The sequence below is a fragment of the Geotrypetes seraphini genome, chromosome 10 (assembly GCF_902459505.1).
Source record: "Geotrypetes seraphini chromosome 10, aGeoSer1.1, whole genome shotgun sequence".
NCBI classification, from domain to species: domain Eukaryota; kingdom Metazoa; phylum Chordata; class Amphibia; order Gymnophiona; family Dermophiidae; genus Geotrypetes; species Geotrypetes seraphini.
The window spans coordinates 30,434,619-30,451,868 of record NC_047093.1 but is presented as its reverse complement, the minus strand read 5'-3'; the positions used below and the strand labels follow the sequence as shown (position 1 = coordinate 30,451,868).

The following is a 17,250-nucleotide window of genomic DNA, read 5'->3' as shown; positions in this document are numbered from 1 at the left end:
ATCAATCATGGAGTTATATGTCACTCACACCCCTATAACGTACAAGTCCAGACCCTGACTTCTACTACTGGCAACCCCCTCGCACAATGACATCACGTACTCGAGCTCCTGGAAAGATTCCTTGTTTGCTACGAGGTTGCGAAGAACAGCGTGGAAGAGAGTGCGAGGTCCAATTTGTTCAGTGTCCTGTCCTGCACCATAGGCATCCTGCGCTGCGGTGAAGTTTCCAAGCGAGCGAAGGGGAGGCTTCCCTTGCGCTGTGACTTTTTTGCCTCATTAGGCATAGGTCAGCAACGGATAGAAGCTTACAACTCGCTTTGGGCCTTCCTCGTTGCCGGGTCCTGCCTTCGCGGAAACAGAAAGTAGGCAGGACCCGGCAGCAAGAAAGGCCCGAAGCAAGTTGTAAGCTTCTATCCGTCGTTGACTAGTTTCCTGCCTTAGCCCGTAGCAAACTCATGCTTCGGGGCTCTAAGATGTGCGTGTCGGCTTCCCTTCTCTTCTCCACGCCCCCCCCCTCCACCCCCCGGACGTAACTTCTGGTTTCGGAGAGAAGAGAAGGGAAGCCAGCACGCACACCTTAGAGCCCCAAAGCATGAGTTTGCATCTCCAAGCCGGTGAGAGATGTTTTTTGGGGGGGGATTTTTTTATGTTGAGCAGCAGCAGCAGCAGCAGGATTCCCGATAGATGACAGCTGGGTGGGTCATCTATGTTTAAGTTTTTTATTGAATTTTTTTTCCATTTAACAACAAGTGTCATAAATTTTCATACAATTATCTTAACAATACACTTGATATTTTTATAATATATTTTATATATAACATTTCTTGTCTTATTTTTCTTATGGTTTTATATATCATATAATTGTAATTATTTTTCTTATAAAGTTATACAATATATATATTGTAATGATTTTATCAATTATTATTTAAATATGAACCTTTTCCCCCTCCCTTTATTACGTTATTTTCATGTAAGAATATCATCTATTATAATATTTTATTTATAATGTATGATAAAGATAATAATTCCCTCCCCTTAACCCCTCCCCCCCTCCTTTTTTATACTATTTTCTTATCATGGGAAAATGAAATTCAAATATTGCAATATTCTGTTAATGGTCCCCAAATCTTCTTGAACTTATTCATATATCCTTTTTGTGTTGCAAATGCATGTTCCATCTTATATATATGGCAAACTGAGTTCCACCAGAAATTATAGTTCAATCTGTCCCAATTTTTCCAATTATGTGTAATTTGCTGTATTGCTATTCCAGTCATTATAAATAAAAGTTTGTTGTTATTTGATGATATTTGACTATGGGCTCTCATTGTAGTACCAAATAGAATTGTATCGTATGTCAAGGCTACAGGATTTTCTAACATCCTATTGATTTGGGGCCAAATTGATTTCCAGAATGTTAATATGAATGGACAATAGAATAAAAGATGATCTAATGTCCCTGCTTCTAGATGACAATGCCAGCATCTATTAGACTTAGAGCTATCAATTCTATGTAAACGTGTAGGGGACCATAGAGCTCTATGTAAAATAAAAAACCAAGTTTGTCTCATAGATGCTGACATTGTACATCTTATCCTCCAAGACCAAAGTCGTGGCCATTGAGATGCATTAATTTGATGCTTAATCTCAATGCTCCAAATATCTCTAAGACCTTTTTTTTTTTTTTATGTATAAATCCAGATATTAATTTATACCACATTGCGGCCTGGTGTCCCATGGAATCTATCTGAAAACATAAGAATTCCATACTATGATAATTATTAAGATTTTTCCATTCAGAGAACCCTGTCTGAATGGCCTGCTTCAATTGCAACCATCTGAAATATTGTGATTTATTTAAACCAAATTTATTTTGCAACTGTGAAAACTCAAGCAGTTTACCTTTATTTATTACATCTTCTAAAATACGAATTCCAGCCATCATCCAATGTTTCCAGATAATTTTAAAACCGCCAACTTTGATCTTTGGGTTAAGCCATATTGTTTGAGTCGTTGATTTAGTTATTGGAATAGGAGTTAGATTACTTATATATCTTATAGTTTTCCAAGTATCCATTAATATTTTATAATCTTTATATAACCTTGGCATTTGAATACTTATCACATGACTCAGACGTAAAGGAAACATTAATCTCCATTCTAACCAGAACCAATCTGGTATAATATGTTCAATGGGTTCTGGGAGGATCCAATACATACCATGACGCATAATATAGGCTTGATGGTACCTATAAAAATTTGGAAAATTTACCTCTCCCTCCTCAATTGGTCTTTGTAAAGATACTAGAGCAATTCTGGGGTTTTTTCCAAGCCAAATAAATTTTGTTAATATTTTATCCAATTTTTTGTAAAAAGACCCCTGGAAAAAAATTGGTATCATACCCATTTGATAACAAACTATTGGTAAAATCATCATTTTTACAGTTTGCACTCTCCCCCACCAAGATATGCACAAAGGATTCCATTGCTCACACATTTCTGACACTTTTTGTAATAAATTTTTTTCATTGATTATCATAGTTTCTTCTATAGTTTTTGTAATCCAAATTCCTAAGTATTTTAATCCTTCCTCTTTCCAAATAAAAGAAAATGAGTCAAATAAACTTTTTGTACAATGTACGTTGAGTGGAAGTACTTCTGATTTATTCCAGTTTATTTTATATCCTGAAAATTTTCCAAATCTTTCAATCAGTTCGAGTAGCTTTGGAATGGTTGTTTCCGGATTTCTCAAATAAAGTAATATATCATCCGCTTATGCTGATAATTTATATTCTCTATCTGAATGTGGAATACCCTGTATCTCCTTTATCTGTTCTATAGCTAATAACAAGGGTTCTAAAACGATATCAAAAAGCAAAGGAGATAGTGGGCATCCTTGTCTAACCCCTCTTTGTAGAATAAATTTTTCTGAAAAATCATTATTAATATATAATCTAGCAACAGGGGAGTTATACAATGCCTTTATTATTTGTATAAAACCAGATCCTATACCAAACCATTCCATTGTCTGAAACATGAAGGACCATTCCACTCTATCAAAAGCTTTTTCCGCATCTAATGAAATAGAGAATGCTGGGTCATTGATGGATTTTGTCAAATATAACATGTGATGTGCCAATCTAGTATTATTTATGAGACGAATGTCTTTGAGCAACAAAACCTGTTTGATGCATATCAATAATGAAAGGGAGAGCTTTAGCCAATCTTAATGCTATTGCCTTAGTTAAAATTTTTCCATCCACATTTATTAAAGAAATAGGTCTATAGTTTGATACCAAAGTAGGATCTTTATTTGGCTTAGGTAAAACTATAGTTATTGATTCAGCCATAGTACCTGTAATACAACCTTTATTTAGTTGTTTCTGATATAATTTTAATAAATAGGGCATTATGATGTTTTGGAATGATTTATAAAACTCTACTGTATAACCATCTCCACCTGGAGCGGATCCAACTCTGAGGGACTTCAATGCTGTACCTAACTCTTTTAAGGATATTGGTTCTTCTAAACTTCGTTTTATATGTTCAGGAATCTTTGGTCCATTTATTAACTTTAAAAATTCTATACCATCTTTTTCCTTTTCTGAATAGGGCTCGGAAGAATACAAATCTTTATAGAATTTTAAAAATTGTTTTATTATGGGATTAGTTTGAGATAACATTTCTTTATTTTCATTTTGAATTGCAATTATTTTTGTTTTTTTTCCTTTTTGCTTTGAGATAATTTGCAAGCAATCTTCCCGCCTTATTCAAATTTCCATAATACAGAGCTTGTTGTACAAATAAATCTTTTCTAATGATTTTTGAAGAAATTTCATTATATTTACCTTTAGCTTTTAACAATTCTTGTTGTGTCAAATAATCCCATTTTTCAATTAATTTTGATTCTAGAGACTTTATTAATTTTTCTAATTCTATAAATTGTTGTTTTTCTTTTTTTATTTTCATTGCTGAATAAGAAATAATTTGTCCTCTAATATATGCTTTAAACGCATCCCATAAAGTCTCTATGGAAATTTCTTCTGTATCATTAATTTGAAAATATTCTTCTATTTTTTTTATAAGATTTGTACAAAAGTCATTATCTGCAAGCAATGTATTATTCAATTTCCATATAGGTCTGGGTGGGTCATCTAAATTTGCAGGGCGGACCGCCCGGCTAAAAAGCCCTGAGGAGAACACTGGTGTATATAGGGGCAACGTAGACAGAGTCACAGAGAATGAGAGTGCCACTTGTTTGTGTGTGCAGTTAAGTGGAGGACAGGGTAAGTGTGCCACAAGTCCTAGACTTGAAAAGCATACCCCGAGATAAGAAAGGCTGAACAGCACTGCCCTGAAGAATTAATTTTCAACTAGGAATACCAGGCTGATCCTGATAAAATGTCCTAGATGCAGTGAAAGATCTACAAGGTCATTTTTATCCATTAACTTCAATATGACATCACAAAGCAACATCAGCCAATCATACTGAATCTTTCATTTGCCAGTACAAAGGCTATGTTTTCAAATATGCATTGTATTGCCATAAATACACATGCCAATATTAAATCATAAGAATCATATATGTATCATGACATTTTCATTCTACAAATGGCTTAATGCTACTCACTGTAGTGGATGTAGGGCTAGTAGGGAGTTGTCCAGATTTATTCCACACCTGCATATCCAAACAGAATAGATCATAAAAATGATTTCTCTTCCTGTTAAAACAAGTGTCAGCAAAATCAAGAACAGAGCATCATTTGTGGAGCTATAACATGAAAAGCAAAGTCTCTCTTATTTTAAGCTCCATTTTTTTGCTATTGCTATTCAGAAAAATAGTTAGAAAATGTTAATTAGTTGCACACTCCACAGAGTAATGACAGACTCTTCTTGCCAGTCCTTCTACTGTACATACATTGCTAAGGTCTGGGGCGTGAGGGCTAGAGGGGCTCACAGGAACAGAGTCTCCCGCAGCTGATGGCATATACATGATTGGACCCATCTGTGTTGGACTTGATACTGCAGATGAAGACTGCAAATCTTCACAGAGGACAGACTCTGCAAAAATAAAAACAAAAGAACCCATAGTGAAGTGGATGAGATCCTCAGGACATGAGAGGCCATAAACATATGTCAAATCAACAAACTGTAATTGGTTTTCAGCTTGGACCAGAGGGATCGCCGATAAAACGGGCTATAAGATCTCAGCTGGTGGGACATCATCTTTGGTAGAGGCTATAAATATTTTAAAATTGGAACTTGCTTAGGTTTTAGGTAGGTTATAAATGAAATAAATAACTACATTTTACATATGAAAGTTCTCAAAAGGTACTTACTGTATTTTTCGCTCCATAAGACGCAATTTTCCCCCCAAAAAAAGTGGGTGGAAATAAGAGTGCGTCTTATGAAGCGAATATACCAATCCTCCTCCCCCCACCCCCGGCAGTACCTTTAAATTGTGGAGGTTGGTAGATGGCTGCCTGCTGTTTGTCGGGGGCCGCAGCACACAAGAGCACTAATGCCTGGGCCTGCGTCACTTCCTAATTGTGCCAGTCGCTGGTGCTTTGCAGGGAGGCTGCCTGCTGATTACCGGCACGTTGGAGCCAGTGGCGCACAAGCGCGTTGCTGCATGGGCGCGCACCACTTCTGAATGGCTGCCTCAGTTCTCGTGATAGGGGGCTGGGATGGAATTTATAGGTGCTGGGAGGCTGGGACGGAATTTAAAGGTGCTGGGGGTATGTAAAAGTGATGATTGATTGATTGTGGGGGCTGGGACGGAATTTAAAGGTGTTGGAGGTATGTCAAAGTGATGATTGATTGATTGAGGGGGCTGGGATGGAATTTAAAGGTGCTGGGGGATATGTAAAAGTGATGATTGATTGGGGTGGGGGGGCTGGGATGGAAATTTAAAGATGCCAGGGGGCCGGGATGGAATTTAAAGGTATAGGGTATATATTAGTATACAATTTGGTTCAGAATGGGGTTTTTTCTTATTTTCCTTCTCTAAATCTGGGGTGCGTCTTATGGAGTGAAAAATACAGTAAGCACCTAACTCATTGGGAAATACACATTTTTCCACCTGTCTTCTAGGTGACAGTAATTGCTGTATTGTACTACTGACAGGGATCAGAGGCTTCTTCTCAAATATAACTAATTAATAGCCTTCCTCTGGTAAACCAGTATGTAAAACCTGGTAGAGGCACAGCCGTCATCTTCCACTTAAACGGGCATATGGAATCACTGCTTTTCTAACCAAGGAAGGCTACTCTTAAGAACATATGAATAGTGATACTGAGTCAGACCAATGGTCCATCTAGCCCAGTATCATGTTTCTAACCGTACCCAATCCAGATCACATGTACCTGGCAGAAAACCAAACAGTAGCAACATTTCATGCTACCAATCCCAGGGCAAGCAGTGCCTTCCCCGTGTCTCTCTCAATAGGACACTATGGACTTTTCCTCCAGGAACTTGTCCAAACCTTGTGAGTTTGATTCCCACTGCAGCTACTTGTGACTCTAGGTAAGTCACTTAATGCTTCATTGTCCCAGATACAAAATAAGTACCTGTCTAAAAAATTGTAAACCACTTTGATTGTGTAAACCATACAGAAAAAGTGGCATACAAGTCTTATCCCCTTTATTCTTTACCCTATTTTTAAAACCCAGTAATGCTAACTGCTGTTATCACATCCTTTGGTAATGAGTTCCAGGTCTGCAGCACAATGCAAAATCAGCCTCAGTGCTTAACGAGTTTACCCTATGTGTCAGTGACAGTAGTTTCTCTATTTGCAACCTTGGAGCTTTGTTTAAAGGCCACTTAAACACAGAAATTCTACAATAAAGCTAAAGAATTTCTGGAAAAAAGAAAAACGTACGTTCTACATGTGCAAAAGCACAGAAGGGTCCTCGAGGACAACTACCGGACTGCTGCATGTCATTGCACTTGGTCGACTTGTAAATCTGGGTGGGGAAAAGAAAAACAGAACATCATAGGAAGTGAGTATCAATCACAGTTCAATATTAGACATGAAGAAAACAATATCCTTCACCTGAAATGAAATTCTTCAGTACAATAAAGGTTATTTTAAAAGCATCTCCTTGGTTGTTAGCCCATGCACATATTCGTGATCATGCAACTCCTTTGTACTTGAAATTTCACTGGTTATCAATGGAATTTAGGATCAAATTTAAGATCTTAATGTTAGCCCATAGAGGACTGTATGAGTTACAACCGTTATTACATTACATTACATTAGTGATTTTTATTCCGTCATTACCTTCCGGTTCAAGGCGGATTACAGAAGAGGATTTCTGGACATGTCCAGAGGTGTTACAGAGTAGAGCGGGTTGCTTCAGAGGATTGAAATGTTTCATACGGTGTTAGTTAGTCTTCATGGATTTCTTGAATAGCGGGGTTTTTATTTCTTTTCTGAAAGTTTTGTAGTCTGGGGTCACGATTAGTAGATTGGAGAGTTGGTGGTCTCTCTGAACGGTCAGTTCTTGTGAGTCTCGCGAGCAGCCATTCAGAGAAGACGCACGGGACCAGGCAGACGGCAAAAAGCTCGTGCCTGTCTTGTTCGCCACCGGAAAACATCAGCAGGCAGCGGTCCAGTGAGAGAAGGACAGGAGCACGGAACGTTCCTGCTCCACCATGATTAAAAAAAGGTATGATGGGGGGGGGCAGTTATGCCGTTGCTGTAGTTGTGCCGTGCCTCGCCTTGCACCTGCTTAGGGATTGGGAGATTTGGACTTTGGATGAGCTATGCATTTTTGAGACCTCATTGGGTACCACAGGTCATCAGTACCATTCCATTTCCTTTGTTTGCTCCTCCAGGACCAATTGTGACATACATGCTGCTAAGAAAGCAGTATTATATCTATAAAGAAAATATTACTGACAAAATTACTCCAACGGACTATAATGGAAGCAGGACAGAATTAACTCTTTAGTGGCCCCTGGACAATCAAGTGCATTGACTCTCTATCATAAATACATTTTAAAACTCTTACAACTATAATGGAAGCCTTGACTGGCCTTGTGCCTTGCCACTGGATTTGTGCCTTGCCTTGTCACTGGCTTGGGTATTAGGCATCCATCTTTTCAGTCACTTTCCTTTGTTTACAGTTCCAGAACAATGGGAAGAGCTGGCCCAGCTAGTCGTTTCAGTCCAGCCCAGTGCCCATCAGCAACTTCAATCTGAACTCTAAGCCTGTTTCAAATTCTAGCTCAGGCCGTCATGAAAAGGAAATTCAGTGACTCACCTCTTTGGGAGCTATGTTGGGTGTGGTATTCTGTTTCGGATTAAATAGAATTTTTTTTATTTGGTGAATGGGGTACAGTATTTCTCATTTAGGCGTTATTTGTTGGAATATCTGTTTTGTATTGGGGGGGGGGTTTGGGGGGTTGCATGCTATCAACTGTGTTGCAGATTGCTCTGGGCTTTGTTCAAGAAGGACGGTGGGAAAGAGTACACCATTTGGTTCAGAATTTTTTTTTCTAGGTTTTTCCTCCTCTACAGGAGGGTGTGTCTTATGGTCATAGAGCAAAAAATACAGTAATTAACAATTTTTAATTTTATTTGTTAATTTGAATGCTAAAGGATATGATGTATTAGAAATTTTGTTCTTTTTGTTTTCTTTTCTATTTAAATGGAGTTCTTGTCATATATTTGATTAAGTTATATTGTAAACCGCTTTGATCCTTTTTTGGCTGTATATGCAAGTTTCAAGTTTATTTAAAATTTATTATACCGCCTAATCAAACCTTCAAGGCGGTGTACAAAAATATCAAAACAGTGTACCAAATTGAATCAGAGTGTAGTCAAAGACAAATTGGGGAAAAAGACAAGTTTTTAAAGACATTGATGGATGGGAATGAAGGGAAAGAGGGGGTGGAACTACAATTGATAGAAAGAGAAAGATCATTTAAGGACAAGAACAAAAGGAAGGGAGACTGGAGGTAAAAACCTTTCCAATCTGGTTTGTCCTTAAAAGGGCAGTTTAAGTAACAAAGACATCAAGGAATAAAAATGTCTTTAACTTCACCTTAAAATTGGCAAGACTTGTTATTTCACGTAAGTGATTTGGAATACTATTCCAAAGCAAGGGGGCACTAACGGAAAAAATTGTAGCCCTCATTGCACTGATATACTTCAACGAGGGAATAGTTAAAAGGTTATGAGCTGTGGATCTTAAAGTCCTAGATTGATTATATGGAATAAGTAAGTTGTTAATAAATTCAGGTTGATTATTTACTCTGGTTTTAAAAGTAAATAAAAGGATTTTGTAAGTGATCCTATGTTATACTGGAAGTCAATGAGCTTTCTGTAAGAGGGGAGTAACATGATCATACTTTTTTGTATTGAATATGATTTTTACTGCGGTGTTTTGTACTATTTGAAGTCTTCTTATTTATTTTTTGTAATGCCTTTGAGGAGGGCGTTACAGTAGTCTATGCATGAAATGACAAGTGAATGGATTAAAATGTTCAGAGAAGAGGGCTCTAACAATTTTGCTAAAGCTTTAATCATACGTAATCGGTGGAAACAACATTGAACAACTGAACTAATATGTAAGTGATAAGAAAATTTACTATCAAATGTAACTCCCAGCAATTTTAGAAAGGATACCACTTTGATAGGGAGATTTTTAAGTATTAGCAGGGATTGAAGAGAAAGGCCATTTTTAACCAGAAAAAACATTAGTTTTGACTTGTTTACATTTAAGGAAAGCTTGTGTACGTCAAGACAAGAGTTAATCTTTTCTAATTTTTGATTAATGAGAATAATTTCATTAGGGTTATTTAGGTCTATTGAGCGAACTAGTTGAACATCATCCGTGTAGGCGAATGTTGTAAAACCAATAGATTGGCCTAAGTTAGGAGAGGGGCTAAAAAGATATTGAAGAGCAAGGGAGATAGAATTGAGCCTTGTGGGATACCATATGCAGTTGTTATAGGGTCAGAAGATGATGAGTTAAAGACAACCTTGGAGATTCGATCGGAAAAGAAAGAGGAAAACCAGTCAAGAACTAGATCTGAGATACCAATATCTTCTAATCGCGAGAGAAGTTTGTGATCTATGGTATCAAAAGCTGATGAAAGATCCAATGAAATAAGTAATACTGACTGATGATGATCTAAATGTCAAAGAATTTTGGTGGTCAGCCCAATAAGTGAAAGTTCGATGGAGTGGTGTTGACGAAATCCAGTCTGATTTGGATGTAACACCTTTGTTTATTCGATAAAATCTGAGACTTGTTGAAAGACAATTTTTTCAGTGAGTTTAGCTAGAAATTGAATATTTGCGATAGGGCGATAGTTAGAGACGTCAAGCGGACTGATTTTATGGTCTTTGAGTATTGGATAGATGATAGATTCCTATGTCTATGCACTGGGGGCACTAAGGACATAGGAAGGAGGCACTGAGGGCACTAAGGACATAGGGAGAGACACAGACAGAAAAAATGACAGACAGGCAGCATCCAAGGAGAGAGAGACAAAGAAAATAAAAACCAGACAGACAGATATCTACTCTAGCACCCGTTAATGTAACGGCTTAAACACTAGTTAAACATAAACAAACAAAAATAGTGAGATTTACATGTGTGGAACAAAATTCACAAAAGAATACACCACTATGGGGATAAATATTCCTGTAAGTTTATACATCAGCTCAAAGCCATGCACAGTTTTTTTTTTTTTAAAGTGCTTGCTTCAGCCAGGGCTTTACATGAGGGATTAAGAATCTCATTCTCCTTCTGTGGTTACAATCAAAGCAGTTTACATATTATATACGAGGTCTGTTCCAAAAAGTTCCAGGACAGTTTGAATTGCATGCCAACAGGAAGTTCTACTGAGATGTACTAGGTGGCATTGAGTAGCTTGAAACCTCACAAGTAACCTCCTTTGTTCCATTTGCTGATATTTGTTTTCATCTCCGAGCTATAGCAGTTTTTGTGAAAGTGTGTTTTCGTGATCAGCTATTTTTCTTCATGTGCGACCTCAATGAGCAGCGCTACAATGTAAAGGAGAAATTAGGTTCTTACCTGCTAATTTACTTTCTTTTAGCTTCTCCAGACCAGTAGAGGTTAACTTTACGAATGGGTATATATCTAATCATGACCAGCAGGTGGAGACTGAAAACAAAACTTTGGGACAGTATATACTATCCTCCCTTCTCTATTTCCCTCAGTCTGCCGAATAGCCAAGCAGAACCAAGAACTGGAAAACAGGAAGAAAACAATACTCCGAAAGGAGTAACAAATAACATACCCAAATGCTGTTGGAAAATGCAGAGGAGAAATACCCGAAGGAAAATGTCCCCACAGCTCGCCAGCTAAGCCAGCCGAGCCACAGCCGCTGTTCTTTAATTCTCCCCGGCCCTAGAAAAATACTAGAACCCGCAGCAAAAAACAAAAACTGCCCGCGAAAACAGCCCCAACAACAACAACAACAACAGACAGGGTGGGGACCTCTACTGGTCTGGAGAAGCTAAAAGAAAGTAAATTAGCAGGTAAGAACCTAATTTCTCCTTCTTTAGCACTCTCCAGACCAGTAGAGGTTAACTTTACGAATGGGACGTACCAAAGCAGTCCCTCTCACGGGCGGGACCCCCGAAGGGCCGATACCAGAACACGCTCACCGAACACCGCGTCCCGACGCGCCTGAACATCTACCCGATAATGTCTAACAAAAGAATACAAGGAGGACCAAACCGCAGCCTTACAAATATCCACCGGAGGCACGAGCGACGACTCAGCCCAAGAAGCCGCCTGACCCCGAGTGGAATGAGCCTTGAGAAACTCCGGAACAGGCTGCTGTTTCAGAAGATAAGCGGAAGCAATCGTCTCCTTGATCCAGCGCGCAATAGTAGCCTTAGAAGCGCCAGCTCCCCGACGAGGACCAGCCAGGAGGACAAAGAGATGATCGGACTTCCGGAATTCCTGGGTCCGCTGCACATCAGAGCGAAGGACCCGACCGACATCCAACTTGCGCAGCTGCCGTTGCTCAGAAGAGCCCTCCCGACCACCCAAGACCGGGAGAACCACCGATTGATTGACATGAAAAGGAGAAACAACCTTCGGCAGAAAGGAAGGAACAGGCCGCAAGACGACCCGCTCCCTAGACAACTCCAAGAAGGGAGCCCTACAAGAGAAAGCCTGCAGCTCAGAAATACGCCTAGCAGAAGTAATGGCCACCAAAAAGACCGCCTTCAAAGTAAGGTCCTTCAAAGAACAGTCGTCCAAGGGCTCGAAAGGCGGGCGCACCAAAACAGAGAGAACCAGATTAAGATCCCAAGAGGGAACCGAGGGGCCGTAGGGGAGGCCTAAGCAACTTGGCCGCCCGCAGAAACCGAATCACATCAGGAAGAGCCGATAAACGCTGACCTGACACCAACCCTCGAAAGGTCGACAGGGCCGCAAGATGAACCCGGAGAGAAGACCAAGCCAGGCCTCTATCCAGGCCATCCTGCAAGAACTCTAGAATGTTAGGCAGAGAAGCGCGAAAAGAGGTCACTCCCCGCGCCCGACACCATTCCTCAAAGAGACGCCAAACCCGCACATAAGCCCGAGAGGTAGAAAGCCTCCGGGACCCCAACAGTGTAGCGATCACCTTGTCTGAATATCCCTTCTTGCTAAGGCGACCCCTTTCAAGAGCCACGCCGTAAGACAGAAGAGAGACGGGTCGAACAAGGGAATGGGACCCTGCATCAGAAGGTCGTCCGAGAGAGGCAGAGGAAGAGGAACCGCCACCAGGTGCCTCACCAGATCCGCATACCACGGACGTCGAGGCCAATCCGGAGCCACCAGCACCACCAAACCCGGATGGTGAACAATGCGAAGAAGCACTCTGCCCACCAGCGGCCAAGGAGGGAACACATACAACAGCCCCTCCGTTGGCCACGGCTGGACCAGAGCATCCAGACCCTCGGCCAGCCCTTCCCTGCGACGACTGAAGAAGCGGGGCACTTTGGCGTTGCCACTCGTGGCCATCAGGTCCATCAGGGGCTGCCCCCAATCTTGCACTATCAACCGAAACGCTCCGGCGCCGAGAAACCACTCTCCTGGATCCAGGAAGTGACGACTGAGGAAGTCTGCCTGAACATTTTCTACCCCGGCTATATGAGAAGCCGAGAGGTCCAGAAGATGGGACTCCGCCCAAACCATGAGCCGAGCCGCCTCCTGCGCCACAGGAGTGCTCTTGGTGCCCCCCTGACGATTGACATAAGCCACCGCCGTGGCATTGTCCGACAGGACTCTGACCGACTTGCCCAGCAAAAGGGAGTGGAAAGCTAACAGCGCCAGCCTGACCGCTCTGGTCTCCAACTCGTTGATCGACCAGGAGGCCTCCTCCGCGGACCAGGTGCCCCGAGCTGAGTGGCCCATAAACTGAGCCCCCCAACCGAGGAGACTCGCATCCGTAAGGAGCACCGTCCACTGCGGGAGATCCAGACCCACCCCCTGAACCAGGTGAGGGGTCCGGAGCCACCAGCGCAGACTGCAGCGCGCCAAGCCTCGCAGGGGAACCGGAACATCCAAATCTTGCCTCCGGGGAGACCACCTCCGGAGCAGAGCATACTGAAGAGGACGCATGTGGGCCCGCGCCCACCTCACCACGTCCAGGGACGCCGCCATTGACCCCAGGACTTGGAGGAAATCTCGCGCCCGAGGACCCCGGGACGCCAAAAGCAGGCGAATCTGAGATTGCAATTTGCTCACCCGGGCCTCTGGAAGGAAGACCTTCCCCAAGGAGATGTCGAACATAACCCCAAGGCACTCCAGACGCTGAGCCGGGACCAACCGACTCTTGGAAAGGTTGACCACCCAGCCCAGCGACCGGAGAAACTCCACCACCCGAGCCGTAACCCGGGAGCTCTCCTGCAACGACTTTGCCCGAATCAACCAGTCGTCCAGGTAGGGGTGGACCAGGATGCCCACCGACCGCAAGGCTGCCGCGACGACCACCATTACCGTGGTGAACGTCCGAGGAGCCGTGGCCAGACCAAAGGGAAGCGCACCGAACTGAAAGTGCCGCCCCAAGATCGCAAAGCGAAGGAAGTGCTGATGAGAGGCCCGAATTGGAACCTGCAAGTAGGCCTCCGTCAGATCGAGAGACGTAAGAAACTCCCCCGGCTGAACCGCCAGAATGACCGACCGCAGCGTTTCCATGCGGAAAGACGGAATCTTGAGAGCTCTGTTGACCCCTTTCAAATCCAGGATGGGCCGAAAGGTCCCCTCCTTTATGGCCACCACAAAGTAAATGGAGTACCTGCCGGTGCCCCACTCCGTAGGGGACACCGGCACCACTGCCTCGAGATCTAGCAAACGCTGAAGGGTCTGACGAAAAGCCTGCGTCTTCCATGGAGTCTGACATGGAGAAGCGAGGAAAAGGTCCGGCAGAGAGCGGGTAAACTCCAGAGCGTAACCGTCCCGCACCACCTCAAGGACCCACTGATCGGACGCGATCTCGGCCCATTTGGGGAAAAATTTGCGCAGCCGGGCCCCCACCGGAACCAAAGGGGGCGCCGGCAAGGAGTCATTGCGCAGGACGGGAAGCGGGGGAACCGGCGGAGGGATTCCCTGCCCCCCGACGGGCCCCCCGAAAGGGCTGCATGCGCTGGAAGAACCGACCCCGGGAAAAACCCTGAGCCGGGAAAGAAGCAGCCCCACGCCCCGGGCGATACTTGCGAAATTCCCGCAAACGCCCCCGGGCAGCCCCACACCTAGACGCAGGGCGGGCACGGTCCTCAGGCAGACGGGGCACCTTCGAGTCCGTCAGAGTCTGAATCAACTCATCTAATTCCTCTCCAAACAAAAAGACCCCCTAAAGGGAACTTTAGTAAACTTAGCTTTGGACGCAGAATCCGCCGCCCAAGCGCGCAGCCACAAAATACGCCGCGCGGCCATGCCATAGACTTAGCCGAAATCCGCACCAAGTCATAAAGAGCATCTGAGAGGAACGAGGCAGCCATCGCAATCTTCGCTACCTCCTGATCCACTAGAGACCAGTCATCAGACTCCCGATCCAGGACACGCTCAGCCCACCGAAACACGGCGCGAGCGACTAGCTCCCCACAAACAGCCGCCTGGACCCCAAAGGCAGAGACATCAAAAACATACTTAAGAAGAGTCTCTAACGCACGCGCCTCCGAGACCCTAAGAGCAGAACCGTCCATAACAGGCACGGTATGCCGCTTAGGAAGTGCCGAGACCACCGCGTTCCCCATTGGCGAAATTAAGGTAGCCCTACCTCCCTCCGGGACGGGATACCCAAGAGCCAAGGCGCACACCAAACGAAACTGCGCCCATAGGCCACTGCGCCAACACAAAATCCCGCAAATCCTGACGCACAGGAAAAGAGCGGGAACCAGGACAGACCCCCTGAAGCAGAGGGGCCCCCATACGCGGGGTCTCCGGCGGCGCCACTGCAAAAATGCAGCACCAAGGAGACCTGCTACACAGGTCTAAAAGCTCATCCCTCTGAATAAAAAAGCGCACCACGGACGCATCTGCTCTGGAAGACGGGAAACCCGCCGCCCCGCTGCCAACAGGCGTCCCCTATAGAGGATCCTGGAAGCCCGCCAAAGCAGCCAGGTCCTCAACCAGGCCAACACGCTCCTCCGCCCACCAATTTGCAATCCAAGCCCCCCCGCGGGCGCTTGGATGAGGGAGGAGGAAGAGGGGACGCCAAACGAAAAGAGGGAGGCAAAGCCATAGGGGGCGCGGAGGGAAACCCCCCCCGAAACCCCCCAGGCGCACGTGGGACCCCCAAAAGTCCGCACAAAGAAAGAAAATAAATTGGGGGCAAAAAACCCCTGGGGGTCCCCAGGGACTCCCTGCCCCAGCAGGGGTCCATGCTGAAACCTGCCCCTGTGTTCGCCATACAGGGGGAAGGTCACCTGAGGTTGCAGACAAAATGGAGGGGCCAGACAAAGAAAATGGCGAAGTTCCCGCCAAAAATGCTCCCTCCATGGCCTGTAGCGGCTGAGAAGACTGAACAGTCCCAGCCGCTAAGACAGGCAAGTCGGCATCAGCTGTCAAAAAATCAGCTGAGAGGGAATCCTTCGGGGAATCCCTCCGTGGGCGGTTGTGGAAGACCGGGCTTCCCCACTGCTCCAAGCCGACTCGCGAGGCACCATCGGCGGGGAGCTCTGGGCGCCTGCAGCCGCTGCCGACGGAGCTCCACCACCTCACCGACCCAAACCGCCGAGTTCAGGCCGGCCGCGAGTGCCTCGCGGCTGGACTAAAATTGTGGCCTACTCCCCCGGAGAAGGGCACAATTGCTCCAGACGCGACCTAGCTATAAAAAAAGTGCTGGTTACATGAAAAAATACAGTAAAATACAGTTTTCTTAAAGGGAAACAACCCTTCAGACCAGCACTACCTCAGGATTTTTTATTTATTTATTTTTTTTTTTTTTTACAGAACAGACTCCACAGGCTCTCGAAGCAATATGCCTTGCTTGACTTAGGGGGCAAGGCTTACTGCTGAGGCTCCTCTAAAAAAATGTGGGGAGGTGGAGGAAGTGGGGGGAGGGACCCCGCTCGTGACCCGCCGGGTTTGACACCCCCGAGGTCGGACGGACCCCCAAACAGGGCCCGACCAAGCTCCGTCCGGCCAAAAACAGGGACAATAAACCCCTAAACAAATTCCAACAGCCCTACCAAGAGAGATGGGTACAGATCACTCAACACCTGCTGGAGACTGAAAGAAGACTGAGGGAAATAGAGAAGGGAGGATAGTATATACTGTCCCAAAGTTTTGTTTTCAGTCTCCACCTGCTGGTCATGATTAGATATATACCCATTCGTAAAGTTAACCTCTACTGGTCTGGAGAGTGCTAAAGAAGTTCTGTTTTAAATTGGGTAAGGTGGTACAGAAACTTCTGAAATGTTGAAAGTGGCTTATGGGGAACATGTTATGAGTCATGGAAGGTGTTTTGAATGCGTCACAATTCATGAATTTTGCACAAAAATGTGATGACAGTTCTTCCCCAGCCACCTTACCACTCCTGTTTTGGCCCCTGCTGACTTCTTGTTTCCTAAACTTAAATATACGCTGAAAGAAAAGTGATTCGACACCATTGATGACATAAAGCAAAATTCGACACAGCAACTTTTGGTGATTCCTGAAGATGCATTTAAGGACTGTTTCTAGAAGTGGAAAAGACATTGGGAAAAGTGTATATGTAGGGAAGGGGAGTACTTTGAAGGGGACTCAATGGAATAAGTTGTAAGATTGTTTA

General features: G+C 44.0%; 1 protein-coding gene across 2 annotated transcripts in view; it reads right to left on the bottom strand.

The window, feature by feature from the left end:
- Positions 1-17,250, bottom strand: part of UNK (unk zinc finger) — a 125,159-nt gene that overhangs the window by 54,565 nt on the left and 53,344 nt on the right. For both annotated transcript variants that reach the window (XM_033960639.1, XM_033960640.1), the window contains 3 exons: positions 6,881-6,965; positions 4,919-5,061; positions 4,631-4,678 (listed from right to left, as the gene is read on the bottom strand). In XM_033960639.1, the coding sequence (XP_033816530.1) occupies positions 4,631-4,678; positions 4,919-5,061; positions 6,881-6,965 (276 nt within the window). The remainder of the gene's footprint in view (positions 1-4,630; positions 4,679-4,918; positions 5,062-6,880; positions 6,966-17,250) is intronic.